The 17,386-nt window shown below is 33.5% G+C and overlaps 4 protein-coding genes and 1 long non-coding RNA gene across 6 annotated transcripts in view; 3 read left to right on the top strand and 2 right to left on the bottom strand.

Annotated features, from left to right (window-relative positions):
• Positions 1 to 689: 689 nt before the first annotated feature.
• LOC100183777 lies at positions 690 to 6,925 on the bottom strand. 2 transcript variants are annotated; one of them, XM_026834872.1, is made up of 7 exons: positions 6,905 to 6,925; positions 3,622 to 3,778; positions 3,334 to 3,474; positions 2,842 to 2,951; positions 1,981 to 2,155; positions 1,687 to 1,759; positions 690 to 1,505 (listed from the first exon to the last, which is right to left on the bottom strand). In XM_026834872.1, the coding sequence occupies exons 2-7, from the start codon at positions 3,724 to 3,726 to the stop codon at positions 892 to 894; spliced, it is 1,218 nt and encodes a 405-aa protein (XP_026690673.1). In that variant the 5' UTR covers positions 3,727 to 3,778; positions 6,905 to 6,925; the 3' UTR covers positions 690 to 891. The 2 variants fall into 2 exon arrangements, with proteins under 2 accessions (XP_026690673.1, XP_002122294.1); XM_002122258.5 differs by having other exon boundaries at positions 3,640 to 3,778.
• LOC113474509 lies at positions 1,727 to 3,810 on the top strand. The gene is made up of 2 exons (XR_003396171.1): positions 1,727 to 1,814; positions 1,926 to 3,810. It is a non-coding gene; the product is annotated as an uncharacterized LOC113474509 (long non-coding RNA).
• A 24-nt stretch (positions 6,926 to 6,949) lies between the features above and the next one.
• On the top strand, positions 6,950 to 9,115 carry LOC100186871. The gene is made up of 3 exons (XM_002121570.4): positions 6,950 to 7,207; positions 8,104 to 8,306; positions 8,571 to 9,115. Exons 1-3 carry the CDS (start codon positions 7,110 to 7,112, stop codon positions 8,771 to 8,773), a joined length of 504 nt encoding a protein of 167 aa, XP_002121606.1. The 5' UTR covers positions 6,950 to 7,109; the 3' UTR covers positions 8,774 to 9,115.
• Positions 9,116 to 9,135: 20 nt separating this feature from the next.
• LOC100179072 (SUN domain-containing protein 2) lies at positions 9,136 to 10,984 on the bottom strand. The gene is made up of 3 exons (XM_002122688.5): positions 9,711 to 10,984; positions 9,577 to 9,657; positions 9,136 to 9,411 (listed from the first exon to the last, which is right to left on the bottom strand). Exons 1-3 carry the CDS (start codon positions 10,614 to 10,616, stop codon positions 9,304 to 9,306), a joined length of 1,095 nt encoding a protein of 364 aa, XP_002122724.1. The 5' UTR covers positions 10,617 to 10,984; the 3' UTR covers positions 9,136 to 9,303.
• A 3,405-nt stretch (positions 10,985 to 14,389) lies between these two features.
• Positions 14,390 to 17,386, top strand: part of LOC100184474 (transmembrane protein 128-like) — a 7,756-nt gene continuing 4,759 nt past the window's right edge. The window contains exons 1-2 of the mRNA XM_002123660.5: positions 14,390 to 14,483; positions 14,768 to 14,833. The gene's annotated coding sequence lies outside the window, so the exon portion shown is untranslated. The remainder of the gene's footprint in view (positions 14,484 to 14,767; positions 14,834 to 17,386) is intronic.

Raw genomic sequence — 17,386 nt, 5'->3', positions numbered from 1 at the left:
AGCTTATCGAGAGACTATGCATTGGGCGGTGTTGAATATTACAACAAGCTCATGCAATGCAATCAAGCTCATCGAACATTGCTAGGAAAAAGAGGGGAAAAAATGTACACTGCTTATGGGAACGAAATTGACGGTTGGTTTATAAATTGGAAAGGTCCCTCAAACACTGAGAAACAAGCCAGAGTTAAAAGTATCTTAAAAACATTTAATGAAAATGTGAATGCAGTAAAAGATGAAAAATCAGTGTAAATTTTGTGAGTAACTACTATAGATACTTTTGTTTTTTGTTTTAAGCTTGTCTTCTGTTAAACAAACCTATGAAATATTTGTGAAGAGCATTGTTTAACAGTACTGAGATGGTATTCTTAGCTACCGCCTAAATTTGATTTTGCCATTTTTAGTTGCCCGACTAACTTCTGAAAAAGTAATGCACAGAAAAATTTTTATCAACAAACTAACAAAAATAACTGAATACTTTAGTCGGTAGCCAAGAACCATTCTAAGTGGCCTTTTCAAACTACTTGTAATTTTTAGGTGGTCTGATAGATTATGAATGTGTTGTAGGGTAAGAATGTGTTGTAGGGTAAGACTCTGCTTCTGTTGCATTTCAAAGTAAATTTGCAATGATGGCCATGAAGATCTTATATCTACATCATGATAAAACTTTTCCTTACACGATGGCAATGATGTTTGATTAAGGTATGACTTTATTTGAATCAATATTTCTGGCAATAAAATAAGCCACAAAGACTTAGGGAAGTAATATACATAAAAGCAGGTAAAATTAAAGGATTTATGAACATAAGTCGCATTGAAAACTGCACACCTTATTTACACTGGAATGACAAGTTTTACATCCGTCTTAATATTTATTATATATAATACTAATATTCAATTTCTTAAAATACTGCTCAGTAAATCATGCATCGAATCAACTGTGGTCCATGTTGCAGCATAGTTTAACTCTGTTTTTTCCATATCTGCTTTTTCCTCGTAAAACAACCCTTTCTTTCCACCAAATGAACTAGCCATCATCATCATCTTAGAAGGAACATCTTTTTCTTCGGTTATTTCTTTTGTTTCACTGAGTATTCCATCAATGACTGCAGAAACTTCGTCCACAGACCATGGCAGTCGTACAGATTCTTGACGATCACTTTTCACATCCGTTTCTGACATGATCAGAGAAAATTGCTCTTCCAACAAGTTGACCTGGTTTTGAAACTTCTCTTCAGCTGAACTGGTGTTGTTCTGTACATGTGAGGAATCTTGAACATCTAAGTCTTCCCAGCGTGTTGTTACGTGGTGTGGTGTTTCTGGTTGCTCCTTGGTTTTTGGTTCATGCATGATTGAAGATACTGCTTTCTCAACATCTAGTACAGCAGTTGGGACATGGTCCACCTCTGAACATTCAGCATTTAGATAACAAGGTTGATCGCAAAGGCATTCGCTGTGTGTTGCACAAACTTCATTAGCACGACAGACGTCCTTCAACATCCTACCTCCTATGAAATAAAATTTGTAAACTTTATTAACAGCAAGTAAAAAATGGGAAATGTTTAACAGTAATGGATGACACATGCATTTTAATGACATCTTACAACTCAGTGTTGTATTGTGTTAATATCCATTAAGCAACATCTGTAAACTTCACAAAAAAAAACAGTTCTAGAAATTGTGACTTACCAAACATTTGGTCGATGTCTTCAATTTCTTTACCTGGTTCACAAGATCCACAGCAGTCCTTGCAATTATCCTCCTAAAAATAAACACGATGAACCAGATATACACAATGTTCTCAAATCGCAAACATGGTATGTTGGTATGGTGAACCATTATTTAATATTTTAATATTAAACCTCAGCTTTTTGTGTGCACAGTTCAGGCAAGTTTACTTGACATAATTGGAAAAAACATTTTAGCAGTTTCAGAATTGTACTGAGCAGAAAAATATTCTTTGCATCTTTCTGATGTTTCTACCTGGGAATCCAAATCATCAAGAGAGTTTTCACTTTCCGGAAACTCCCATGTGTCATCACAACACACGTCTTCTTCTTTGCAACTTATCGATCCAAACTTTTGAATCTTGTTGCTCATATCGCTGTAGTCAAATGAGATGGCTTGTTTTGAATGATTCTGTGTTTCTTGTGCTACCCTGTGTTGGTATAGATATTTAGATAATGCAAAATTTTAAATATTTCCTTAGATTTTTGAATATGTAAACATAATCTGTACCGTGACTCAATGCCTGAAAAACTGTGCAATATTTGTGAACCACCAGGATTTTATATTTTTCCAATTAATGTAATATTCAATAAATATATTCTACAAGACTACATTATGATCTAGAAATGTATTGGTGAATATTTTATTGCCATACTATTATTATTATTCTTTTAAAATTTTAGTAACAAAACAGCCATAAAACTAATATAGTCTGAACAACACTGTGTCAAAAAATTTAAACAGTTGCACATATGTGTACAAAGTATAGTGTCATTCACTAACAGCTGCTTCTGCATTTAATCCATTATCAAGCTGTCAACACAATGTGGTGTAAACATGTTTAGTGACATACACATTTATTTTATAACTGAGAATTCATGAAATACATTTATGTTTACAACATGCTTTTACAGCATGAATCACACATCCAGATAATTACAATTTAATTGTTGCTAAGTATAGCTTGCGCAGTCAAATACCAGTTCCCGGTATTAAGCACGACGGAAATTATACAGCCAGTCACGTCTCTATTACACAGTCTCACTTTTTTACCCATGAACAGTATCTTGCATTCGCATCATGTCTACATGTTAATGAACCAGTGTTTACACTTACATTTTGTTGTAAGTTTTCAACACTGACTTAGCGTACTTCTGTATTGAAAGACTGTTATCTGCGTTAACCTCTTCCATCAAATCCAAGCAACACAACAGTTTTCCTCTCGTCTGAAACACATGTATGATAAATACAAACATTCTATTGATGGCCAATAAGATTTAAACATACAACTGAATGTTATTCATAACAGGTTTTCAATAAATGAACTGACTAAAATATGTATACGTGCCACAGCATGACGCAGTGTTTGCCTGTACACCAAAGAATATAGTTCAACAAAATAATACCAATTAAGTTAAATGAGCTGGTAAGGTCCAAGCCTATGAAATTTGTGTTTTAACAACTTATTTCCCTTCTAACAGAGGATAAACAAGTTACATTTATTAATATAGATTCTCTAATTCTACAGATTTACAAACTAAATATTTTGCAAGTAATAAAAAAATGCATACTTTTATGTATAACCATCAATTAATCAAACACACTTACTTCCGCAAGTTGCTCAGAATTTTTCTGTGCTATTTTGGTCAAGCACTCATGCACACTGTCAACCTGGTGCAGTAACCATTGTTCTCGAAGTTGCATTTGCCGGATTTGACTTTGAACAACAGAACGAATGTTTTCTTTTACCTGGAAAAATTTATAAAGCTTATAAATAAACCGGTGGCAGAAATAAAAGGCTATCATAATTTGAAAAACTGTTTTAATTAAGCCTGAGATATGATATAGTATCGAATAAAAAACTAGAAGATTTACTCTAACAACTAAATTTATTACGTTATAAGCGTTTCTTACACGTTGAATATCAGCCTCCAAATTATCAGTTGGTTCATCGTAATTTGTTTTCAAGCACTTTTTAATTTCGGCCCTAACAGGATTCATACTGACGCTTTAAAGTGATGTTCAATCAAATAAAAGCTTTTCAGTAAAGGACCTTGAATAAAATAATTGTAAACTTGTAATCCATAACAATATATTTTCATCTGATTTTTAAACTGCAGAATTTTATTTCAAGGTATCTAAACTGACTAATATAGATCGTTTATTTACATTGCATGCAAAACTTCAACTTCTGCAAACCACGATCAGCTGATCGACATTACGCCGACAGCTTGTATCACGTCCGCAGCAAATCCCATAGAAATATCGGGTAGTCCAACCCATTGTTACGTAAAGGCAAATTGAACGCGATTTTGTGTCCAAAAGAATATAGAAGGTATGGGAAATGAACGGTTTTCGCTAATTTGAAGGGAAAATTGGGATTAAAAACAAATTTAAACCTTGGAAAATCTAAGAAACATGCGTATTTTTCTGTTATTTTATTTAAAATAATAGAAATAACATAAAAAAATGATTAGCGTACAGATAGTCCTTACTGAGCTAAACGTAACGACACACGTTTTTTTCGTTCATAAACTTACCATTTTCAAGTTATTGTGATTTGTATTTGAACCAGTGACGTCGCGGGTCCATCTTCGGTGTACAAAAATAACCGAAATTTATATGTGCTGTGCGCGTTTTGGCACAATTCGGCGACAACGAGTTTACGGCATCTCGGTATCATACCAAGTTGTGGAAAACTTCAACAAAACAAGGCAAGTAAATTCGGTATGATTTATTGCGGCATATCGACATTGTAGCAACGAAATTAATTATATTTCCACAATGTTCAGTTTGCTACATAGATCAACCAGCCATTAAACTGGGTCGCTTAAAAATGTCTCCTACGATCGCTTAAAAAGTTCTCGTCGGCTTCTTCAACTAGAAGGATATACAAATGAATACATAATATGACACATATTCTACTTAAACATAAATTAAGAAGTATTTAACGCCCGACGCTGTGGCTTAGTGATTAGGGTGTCGCAGCGTATAAATAAACAGTATTAATTTTGATGTTCGACGCTGCTATACCATCGTGGCTTTTGTGTTGTTGGCCATTACGGGAGTTGCTTCAACCCAGTAAGTGTATTAATGGTTTGTCCGAACTGTCAGCCATACAGAGAAATAAAACAATCACCTCGCATACATAAAGTATAGTAGGGTGGGACTGGGAGAGATGGAACACCTTCAACACAGAATATCCAAATATCCTGATCGTGTTTAAACAATTACCAACGGTCTATGGGAGTCGTGGGAAAGCGGTTTTATTATTATTTAATTTTCTTTATTTACTACTAAATGGTATATACTAAAAAATAGAACGATAAAGTGTCCCATTTTCCCCACCCTAAATAGTAACGGACATGAGATATACGTAAAATACACCCATGTTATAACGACTGCCGTTGCTCCGCCACGTATAAGATAAACATATAATTCAAGTTTTAAATAGGACATATCTGTCTTCATATAAAATATCCACTTACGTCTGTTCACAAGTAGTTGATTATAATTAACATAACCACGTCGACGGCGACGACGGCTGTCCATCAGAAATGCGTCAGTGGTTTCCGTGAGGACGAGGAGTCCGATGAGAAGCAAGAGTATTACTGACTTGTTCATCTGTAATTTAAAATCGTAATACCAGCAGTATAGGCTAGAAATGTTAAATAGAGAAACTCACTTCGCTGTCTCCTAAACGAAGTAGTTGTTTAGCAGCAATACGCAATGACTTTTATTACGTTGTGGAAGTCATTAAACACCTTCTTTTTTCCAGAGAAAATCATCCTAGACAAAATCCGCCTAATCCTCCCAGACAAACTTCGCCGAACGATGTATGTTACGTTTCCGCAACTTTAGAACTGCTTTAATTTCTTGTGTATAGACACGAAGTAAAGATTTATTTTGTATCTAAAATATAAAAGATCAAGTGTCGATTTTATTACCATCCGTACGCGATAACTAAAATCAATTTAAAGTGATTTTCCTTGCAGATTTAATGTGGACATTCTCAATGTAACTTTGAACGTTACCGCACATACTATTAACAAGGTTTTAAAATGGTATATTCTTCTGTATAAGTTTAAAATTACCACAATGTCACCGTATGTCATGCCAAACGTGGTAAAATAATTACCACAGGTGGGGACGTGGGGTTGATTGACAATTCAACCTGTGCCCAATCAAAGTTTACTTTTTGGCTATTGAATGAACAAATACAACTGATGTTGAATAACTTATCATTATCGCACTTGTATGTTGCAAAATATAAAGGTTTATATTCACTGTTTATTAAATTGTTGTTGGAAAATCTGTTTTCGACATCCAACTTTTTAATAGCTTAATACCGTTAAGTTTCTGGCTGCTTCTTTTTCCTCTGCTTTTAACAGTGCGTGCGCATCGAACGTCAAACCTTTCAAAGAAAACTTCTGCTGCATGGTGCGTTTGCATTTTCGCTATTTCTGTATAATAATGTTGATTTTAAACGTAGATAATGTAAAGAAGGGTTATTTTTAATCTGAAACAATTTTGGTCGTTGGATGTATGCCTGATGTTCACTAAACGAAAGTGGACAAAAATATAATTACAACCCACGTTACGGATTTCAGTTTTATACCTCGAATGATGTGATAGGTAGGTGGTGGTGGGGGGGGACATGGGACACCTTTAGAATATATTGTTAAAATTGTTAAAATACCTTGTTAAAAATACGATCAGGATATATTTGAATATCATGTGCTAAAAGTGTGCCGTCTCTCCCCTCCGCCCTATACTTATATATAGTAGGGTACGGCCGGGGAAGATGGAACATATTTAGCACGAAATATCCAAATATCCTAATCGTGTTTCCAACAAGTAGCAGCGGTCTATTGGAGTCGTGACGATACGAATTTATGATTCATTGAATATTTTTTTACTACTGAATGAGACGAAAAAAATAAAATAAAAAGGTGTCCTATCTTCCCCCAATCTACTACGTAATAACTGTTGCAAAAATTGGAATAATAGAAACCGTGCGTGACAATCTAGCTTTGCAAAAAGTGGAATGATAGAAACTCGTTCGCGGATAAAATTAAGTGTAAAGAAGTCTGAACCGAGATTGTTGGGTTAGGGGACATGGCCACTTCGGGGCTTGAAAGATAAAGTTACAAACAAAACAGTACCGACACAAAGTAACCTTACTCAAATATAATCCCATTGGGATTGTAAGTTCTTTTTCTTGATTTGCTTGATTTGCTTGATTTTTTTCATTTTCCAAACATCGTCCGTACGGGTAATCCCCAGGTTTCACCACAGCTAGATGGGTTTCTGTACGTCTGGTGGCGTTTTGTAGTTTTTGTATTCGCCACTCACATTTGTTACTTTGCGTTGGACAAAATAAAATGAAGCCAGAAGATCTTCCGCTCTACAAATCTCCGATTGAGGTAACTAGGATCGAAAAGCCCGAAAGTAAATTGCCTATGGAAACGCAAGTAGCACAGTAAGTGACATTTTATTTGCAGTATAGATATGTTACACGCTGTCACTAACCAGACTAAAAGGTCCATTTTTTTGCCTAAAATTTCAGGTATTTATTGGAGTTTGATGCAGTTAAATCCTGTGTGTGTAAACCAAGTGTGTGTATATTTTAGTCTCATTACTCTAACATTATGCTCTGTGCAGGACATTTTTCTTCTTCTTGTGTTGCTAAAGGCAGTCGGCAGTCTCGGCAGACAGCCCAATATTTAATGTTTTGGTGCTAGTAAAGAATCTCTCCCCCACACCTTATTTGCTAACCACTAACCCCTAGGTTAGGTGTTGATGGTTAGGGCTTAGTGGTTATAGGGGTTAGTAGTTATAGGGGTTAGTGGTTAGCAAATAAGGTGGGGGGAGAAGATATTTTCATGATGTTTTTGATTATTATAAAGTTGTGAACATGTATATATACCAAAGCTAAATGGAAACATTAATTATATATAAATAATTATGTGTATATTACTCATCTTATATTTTATAAATAAATATTAAATTTTATATGCTTTTCGCATCTATAATATCATTTTTCACTTTGTGAGAACCCAAAAGTTCTGAAAAGCATTTTTAGCCACCTTTTTTTTAGACAATTTAAAATATATTGTCAGAAACTAATAAAATAGTTGGGTTGAAGAAGATGGGGCAACTTTTCATTTTCTTTTTTCCTCCTATTTGGTAGTAAACAAAGAACATTCAAAGAGTTATAAAACCATTTCCTCATGAGTCACTACTCCCATAGACCATTGTTAATTGTTTAAAACACGATCAGGATATTTCGATATATTATGCGCTAAAGGTGTTCCGTCTTCCTCCACTGCAATATATCTTTTAAACATCGTTTGTTGGACGCTTAACTTTGTGCAGGGCAAGAGAGTTCATCACAGAGTACAGTGTGCCTGTGGTAAAAGCGTTAAACACCACAAGTACATTTGTTTCCAATGGTGTTGGCAGAGTAACTACACAATATGATTCAATTAATGATAAACCAGCATTGCTTCAAAAGTCTGCCTTTATAGGAGGTTCTTTTGCCAGTGGATGGCTGCTTAACTCTTTACTGTTTCCTAAATGTAAGTACTCTCATACAGCAAGGAGTTTATTTTGCATTTTATACCAAGAGGTGTATTTTCCATATATTGGAATTATTTTTATAGTTTTATACAACTTTTATTATCAGCAATCAGGTTGGATATTTTTATTTACAAAATCTGGATTGTAAATCTAATTTAAGATAGTGATTTATTAAAAGCATTTGCACTCTTTTTACAACATATGTATTTTAGTATTATATAATAAAATGAACACAGTAGCCTAACATTACACTTTGCTTTCAGCTGGAAGGATACGTCGAATTTTAACACCGGTCACATGTGCTGCCATAACAGCTTCAATATGCTACCCTGACCAAACAACCCAACTTTTAAATGATGCAAGGTACAATATAAAGAAACAAGCTTGTTTTATCTACAGAAAGTTTAAAGGGACGCCTCCAGAATCATGCACCAAGCAATTAGAAGTTAAAAATGAAGAGAATTAAGTGCGTGCTGTAACAGTGTTACTTTAAAGGTTATAGACATATTATCTTTTTGTAATGTGGCTAAATCAAGGTTTGGTTATGAAATATAGTTGTCAATACTGTGTATTAAATAATATATATTATCATATGGAGTAACTATATAGGTCAGAGGAATAATTGCATAGCTATTAGTGTTGTACAGTTACAGGTTTATGTGGTTTCTAGGTTACACTAAATACTTTACTACTTACGGACCACAGTTCCTAGGGTTAAAATATTACTTGCTTTTTTATTCTACAGTTTGTAAGTAATGCAGTGGCATAAATTTATGCCCTTTTAAACGTCTCTGAAGAAATAAAATGCTTGCCGCAATTAAAATTCCCTTTTAAACACCTCTAAAGGAATAAAATGTTTGCCCCAATTAAAAATTCAAAGATACAATTTTTTTACAAATTGATCGAAATAATAATATTCTGCCGAAAAAGCGCTGGAACCATAGTTTAATAAAAAATGAAAATTTTTGCGGAGCAAGTGACATTGAGAAAAAACTGTTAGAATATTGAGTCTGCTTCAACATCGTGTAGTCCTGATTCCAATGAAGGTAATCTTGGTGGAGCACTATAATGCTGGCCAGATGTTTCAATTCCCATACTTTTCATCTTCAAGAAACATATAAAAGTTAGTCCATTCAGCCATACATGAACAATATTAGTTCAGAATACAGTTCATTAATAAATGCATGTTATATGTGCAGTTTATTTAAATGGATTAGAAAAGCGGGTGGTCAGGCGGATATTGTATAATTAGGTTTTAAATTTTCTTACCTGAGCACTCTGTTGTAACTTCACAATATAACGTCGAAGATTACCTATTTCTTTTTGGTGGTAATTCTCCTGTTGCCTTAACTAGAAAACAAACATAGTCAGTAAAGTACAAGTCAGTCAAGGTGGAAACTTACCTTTTCTCTCCAAATGTGAGTTTGAGTGTCGGTAGATGGTCTGTTCATGGCAACAATTAACGCTGTTTCAGCTTCTTCTTTATCTTCACTCAGTTTTGCAACTTTGTTTGCTAACAGTTCATTTTTTTCATTGACGTTGTTCAGATCCTGTCTAAGTTGCTGTTCTCTTTGCATGGACCGTTGCAGTTCTTGCCCCAAGTCTGATAAATTTTCGTTCATTTGATCGTTGTTAGACAAACAGAATTGTAGCTTTTTCTGCAATGATAATTTTTCTGACTCTAATTTTGTTACCTTTTCCTGAGCATCTTTCGCGAATGCTTTGCTTTTCAATTCCACATCTGCACTGTATTTTTGCCATTTCCGGTTTAGGTTTTCCACAAATTCCAACTTTTCCTTTAACTGTGTTACCTGCTGCATTGTATTTGTACTTACCTCATTAGTAGGAGTTACACTATGAGCTGGTAGTGTAGATACCACAGTTATATTATCAGGGTTTAGCTTGGCCAACAGTTTCACCAACTTTTGGTTTTCATTTTCTTTTTGACGCAATTCCATCTCAAGACAACTTGTTTTTGAAGCAGAATTCTTTAAACTTTTAGAAGTAGAATCTTCAATTGCTTTCATCATTACTGGATGATGTTCCGCCGAACAGATTTTGACAATTTGTTTTGCAAGTGGCATTATTTCAGATGCTAGTTTTGTATCATTGACTGGTTTGTATATTTGCAAATCTGTGCTGTCTGTTTCAATATTATTATCAGTTTTTCCCATAGATGAAAATCCACTTGTAATCGAATTATAGCTCCCACTAGCTTCCGTATTCAATTTTTCATCAACAGAAGGAATTTTTTCACCTTCTTCATATCCAGAATCACACTGAGATTTTGGTAAGCAAGCCTCTGCCATAGTTCTGATAAAACAATTACTGGAAACTGGTTTAACAATTGTGCAAACAATTTCGTATTTTGACTTTCAAAGCTCTTTAAAGTTAGAAATGTTGATGCAGATTTTGTCACAACTAAAGTCTCTGTGTTCCACTGGTTTATAAGCTTCAAATATCAAACTTGTTAATCCAAAATGAAGCGCACGTTTTTGGTGCTGATGCATATCCTGATCAAAACAGCTTTTTTGCTGACTTGCTGTTTTTTTATAATCATCTAACGCCTATAAACTGACGACACAAACATTTAAAATGTAGTTCACAGTAAGGTATACAATGAAGAAGAAAATATGTGAAGAAACATCTGCTAGTCATGTTTTTACCACAAACAATTTCGCAACAAGTGAACTTACACCATATGATGATATTGTTACACGTCACAGTTTAGTTGCCTTTATTTATTTAAAATAATATTCCTTGTTTGTCCAGTGATACAGTATTACCGTTGCATGCGAAATACCTATCAACGCATCGAAGCGTAAACTTTGCTCACTGGCGACGTTTCGCGGTGATTTGTATGAAATGTATAGGTAACATGTTAAAAACTATAGCAGTAGGGCAAGAAAAAGAATGTTTAGACTTAATTTTCAAAGCGTTCAGTAATATTTAGTGTTATTTACGCATATTCCTATTTATAAATACACCTAATTGTCAAAATTAACAATGATTATAAACTGTCCCATCTTATCCTGTGTGTTTTCGAATTTGTAAAATTTCACCTGTTGTGCGGATCGCTAAATAACTCCTCGTCTGTTTTATTATATTTTATTAAATTGGTATCAATTAATAAAGAAATAATAGTACTAATTCGTGGTATTACCTAAAAACCGCAATCTATTTTAGTTTTGGAAATATTTGGCAATATGTGCTTAAGTGTCCTATCTTTCCCCATTGTACTATATAAAATTTTTACAACATATTTTTTGCGAGAACATTTTACCACCCCTGCTATATGCTAATACAGTAATACACTTCTATGTGAATCTGGTCGTCGCAATAAATCTATAGTCAACAATTTTAAACGCCGAATAGGCTATACGCTATATGGTATTTTTATGGCTCTGAGCTATAGTACAATGGGGGAAGATGGGACACTTAAGCACATATTGCATGGCGCCCTCTATAATAGAGGGCGCCATGACATATTGCCAAATATTTCCAAGACTAAAATAAATTGCGGTTTTTGGTTAATACCACGAATTAGTACTATTATTCCTAAATTAATTGACAACAAATCAAAAAAATAAAATAAAACACACGAGAAGTTATTTAGCAATTCGCACAACCGGTGAAATTTTACAAATTCGGAAATTGACAGGATAATATGGGACAGTTTAAAATCAGTGTTAATTTTCATTAATAAGTGCATTTATTATTAGGAATACACGTAAATAACACAAAATAATACCGTACGCTTTGAAAATCAAGTTTAAACATTCTTTTTCTTGCCCTATTCCTATAGTTTTTAACATGGTACCTACATTCACAGAAATAAATAGAGTGGAACGCGCAACTGCTCAAAACCGTGATATATAGTGGGGTGGGGGAAGATGGGACACCTTTAGCACATAATATCAAAATATCCTGATCGTGTTTTAAACAATTAACAACGGTCTAAGGGAGTTGTGAAGGCATAGTTTTATAATATTTTAAATTTTCTTTGTTTACTGCCAAATTAGACGGGAAAATAGATTGAACAGGTGTCCCATCTTTCCCCACCCTTATATATTCTTTTTTCTATTCACGTGACCGCCAACTCCGTCCCCATTTCGTTTTGTCTCCATCATAAAAGATAGGCGCATAGTATTTTTAGGAGGTTTTAGCTGTTTTTTTTTCAAAAACTACACTAACTGTTCAAGTTTATTAAGCCAGTTAAGTTATTTAGTGGGTTAACGCTTACGGTTTACTACTTGTTTAAGAAATTTAATTATTTAATAAATTTAATTAAAAATATTCAAACAAACGGTTTGTAAGAAATAATATATATTATAAAATATTTGTTTTACCCTATAATTTTAAATTAAGTCAAAAAAACAAAGAAAAACTATACATAAAACGCCATCGATTCCATTAACTACAATAGTAAACGGGAACGACCCGCGAAAGAGAGTGTATCATCTCTCTCCTTTGCCGAAATTAGAGATGCGCGTTCTGTTATTTTTTATTTCTGTGGCTACATTATATTAACCGTATAACAATTGGTATTGTTTGAACGACGATGGGTACTGTTCGAACATCAGTTGATAAATATTGTATTTTACAAATGTATATAAACTTGTAATACCAGAAAATAAATAATAACTATTGATAAAGTTAACATTTTTGTCACAAATTGGGCATTACTACACTGTTTTTCGTGCAAGCTACTTTTGACTGAATTTCGAATATATTTTCAAAATATTATCCTTTCATTATATCAGTATCTTATAGTTAAAAACCCCCTGAGCTATAAATCATGAAATTTAAAGCAAAAAAAGTTTGGCACTGAAAACATACAAAACTTCAATGTGGGGGAAGATGGGACGCTAAATTGAAATATATATTTACATTAGCGATATTCTGCAACTTATAATTAACCTACCGAATTTGACAAGCTGTGCTATGTTTTTTGCCATGTAAACTTAATATAACTTTAAACCGATATTTTTTGTTCTTTTTATTTCAAATTAAAATCATGTTTACCCCTGCCTATATTTTCCCTATGCATATATCTCACTTTTTTTTTACAAAACTAAAACTAGTTTTATGAGACAAAATTAAACTGTACAAAATATTCAAGGTTGTTTTATGAAGCTATGAAACCATTTTCATCGTTCACACTTGTTAACCACCAAAATTCATCGGCTTTAGTATTATTTTTGCGACATTTAAAACTAGCACCTTACTTTTTCGCAGTTTTTTACCTGTTCAAAGACTACCGTTTATATTTTACCTATTTTTTTAATATTTTAAAACAGTAATCAGTTTTGACGCGCGTTTTATAAAGTCGTGATGTTACTGTCGAATAATTCTGTAATATTATTTTCCTGATTATTATTAAATGGGGGTTCGTAATAAGAAAATTAAAAAAGTCTCATCTGAGAAAGTGTCCCATCTTCCCCCATCCTACTATATAATAAAATTATGACCCATCTTACTCTACACTACTATATTACAACCCATAAATTTCAAAACACAGAAATAAAAATCGCAAAGCAGATTAAACTTTATTATTTATTCAAATGATCCTTTTCCGATTCGTATTTAACTTTTTGGTAAAATTAGTTTTCGTGTATAGCCCATATAGTCATACCAACACAATAATTAGTTATAATGTATATTTTATACATTTCTATCGCAATATTTGTTGGAAATATTTCCCCATGTATAAAAATAGCTTACTTGTTTTAGTTAATTTATACTTATTGTATACATATGTCGACACTATCATTTGCATAAACTCTTTACAATTATAGCCTATATCTATGATCATAAATTGGTAAAGTGCAAGCAATGTTCAAGATGACGTAAGGGTGTTCGCTGTCTTACCTTTTTGCCAAAAACTAGTTCCAGCTGACTTAAACTAGTTCTGCTGATATTAAGGACTGACTGTTGCGCAATGATGTCGCAATCCGCGCTCACAAAACAGAGACGATAGGCGACGTGTCTAACAGTCCCTGTTCGGGATTCCCCGGATATTTTACCGCTTAAGTTTATTCATTATTGTTTGATCAAAAGATTAAATAACAGCAGATGTTAGCTAGAGGTCATAAACTTTATATTCGTTAAATGTGTATTAGTATGTCACACACCTTTGTCATACACATGTCATACACCTTTTAGAGCTTCAACAGGTAGACTAAAAGTAAATCACATAAACTTATTTGACCAGTCTTATAAAGACCTTAATAGTACTGTGCAAATCTAACCTTATATGACGGTATTGTGGATTTAAATTCTTCTTATAAGACGCAATAATTGATGAATCAAGGCCTCGTGAAATGACATTTTATGGACGGACTATTTTAGCTACGAATCCTTTGTCTTTGGTATGTGTCATAGTAGGGAAATATCCATTATTCTAGTTTTAGTTTTGAAAGGAATTAAGTTTCTGGAAGAACACAACCTACGTTTACAGGAACTTTGGTAGTAACAAACAACAGCGACCAATTACAAAGTTTTGTCGCGATCAGTTTCAAGCAAGGTACAACTTATTTTTAGTACTGTGTTTTACTTGGTCACCTTTCAATATATATAACTGTTGTAACTTTAACATAAAGTAGGGTTGAGTAAGTTTTTTTTTTTTTTTCTATTTTCTCGACCCATTTGGCAGTAAAACCAAAGAATATTTAAAGCATTATAAAGCCGTAGCCCTGAGTCTAATAAAGAGCGTTGTTAATTATCATTCAAACTATACGAATTTTACATACAGTAATATACTGTAGGTATAACATGTTAAAAACCATAATAGCGCAAGAAAATAAATGTTTAAACTTGATTTTCAGGGGTGGGAGTTTCATAAGATTCTGTGGCATTTACGTGCATTTTTTAAAAAACTCTTTTTTAATCAAACTCGTGTTTCCGGATAGTTAAAACTGCACCTGTTATGCAATCGCTAAATAACTTATCGTGTGTGTTTTAATATATTTTTTGAACTGTCGTCAATTAATAACGTTATGATAGTACTTACCCAAACACCGTAATATATTTTGATATTGAAAATATTGGACAATGTGCTTAAGTGTCCCTTCCCCCCCCCCCCCTCCACTATACCAATTACGTATATTAAGCAAATACTAAGTGTATGAACAAATTTATTTAATTTTTTTTTATTTACCTTGCTTGCGTAATGCTGTTTAAATATTACAAAGTAAATACATTTGCAAACTCTGTCCAACCTTTTCTTTACTGTCTTAATGCTGAGCACGTTTAAAACTTTACTTAGTATACTTTCATTTCAGTCGCACGACTTCGCTCAACCGCCATTACTATATAAGGCCTTCGAAACTGACGTGCCTGAACAGCTACGCTATCAGCCATACATACTTGGCATATTTAAATAATTCGCACACACATAAAATGGCATTTCCCTTTAGAACTCCCGCACTTTAAACTCTGGAGATATGGTGTAACCGAACAGGAAGTCCGCTTTTGTTTGTTGACTTTGTAATTTCAATGATCGCATAATCATACCTATTCTTACAGGCCAAATCAAAAATATAAATAGCTATATTTTCATTTTTTTTGTATATGGCATCTAAAATTGGACTACCGTACGCGATTATAAACAGCAGACAGGAAGTAAGGCTGTAAAATTATAGTCGTGTTACATCATCTTTCAATAAACCTAACAAAACTTGCGAAATTGTGTTTGGGAACTTTTCCATGTGTGCATATCAAGTACAGTCAATTGAATCGCTCAACACTTTCTACAACTATACATTGTTAGGTCCTTAAAAAAAGTCACAAATTTAACCTCTGTCCATAACAAGCTCTCCGGTTAAAATCGGTAACACTGTTTGGTATGGAGTTTTGAACATCTGGTTTAAAAACCAGAGACATCTTTGTACAGTTTCTACACGTTCAAGAGAATCCATATAGTATAAATACACGTAGAAGACAACAAACATAAGTTTTGCCACAGGGTTAATCAAAACAACGTAATATAGTACTGTGAGTGTGGGGTAAGATGGGACACCTGTGGTACATATTATTTATATATCCTGATCGTGTGTAAACAATCAACAACGGTCTATGGAAGTCTTGAATATATACGGTATGAATTATGACATATGTGACGAGAAAATAAAAAGGTGTCCCATCATCCCCCACCCAACTATAATAACTCAAATTACCAGTTACAGCCAATAGAAAACTTTAACCTACACGGCGAATTGAATAGGCGCTGACCAAACTCGATAAGTTAGGGTATAATGAAACAATCTGCGACCTTTGTTATAATAAGTTCCTGAATTTGTCGGTAACACATGTTCAACTTTGAGCGATAAGAACTGCATAGGCTTGTGTTTCTTTAAGTAAATTAAATAAAAGTTTCGAATAGGTTAATTACCAAGAAAATGAACAACATGTTATTGTGGTGCAACAGTGGATCATGTGACCAATCACAACATAGTACTTCAACAATTACGTCATTTGTAATCTAGAAAACAAATTGTCAATGAGAGGATATAAATAACTCATGGTGAAATAGAGAATATAACGATTTCAATTTAAAAGAACAAATAAAACAATCAGTTCAAATCTAGTAGTGTTCATTAAATGATAATAGTGTGGGGTTTATTTAAGTTTTAATAACCAACTGGTTTAATATTATTTTTCAACCTGTTGGGCCGTGCTCTCTTTTGAGATCATTATTTTCGGGGGATTCCCTAGTTTTAACATAACAAATAAATTGTCAATTGTTGTTTCGCTGAAAAAATGCAGAGTTTTATATTTATTTTAAAATGTTAAAATTCATTGAACGTCAGTTTAAACTTTAGTTTAAGGGATAATAAAGAAGATTTTTGTTTAAACGCCAAGAATTGCAGAAAAATATGTTTTCACGAAATATATACCCGCCATTTTTCACCACACGTTAAGATATAGTTTGAGAATTGTTTTTATATTTTGAATGAATGAATGAATGAATGTAACTTACTTTATCCTCGCGTGGCCGGAAAACGACAGTCGTTATAACACGGGTGTGCACCTCGCGCCAGCTTACGAGTTGCTATGTATGTTACTTTGTGGGTGATTA

The sequence above is a fragment of the Ciona intestinalis genome, chromosome 1 (assembly GCF_000224145.3).
Source record: "Ciona intestinalis chromosome 1, KH, whole genome shotgun sequence".
NCBI lineage: Eukaryota > Metazoa > Chordata > Ascidiacea > Phlebobranchia > Cionidae > Ciona > Ciona intestinalis.
This window is presented reverse-complemented; position numbering and strand designations above follow the sequence as displayed.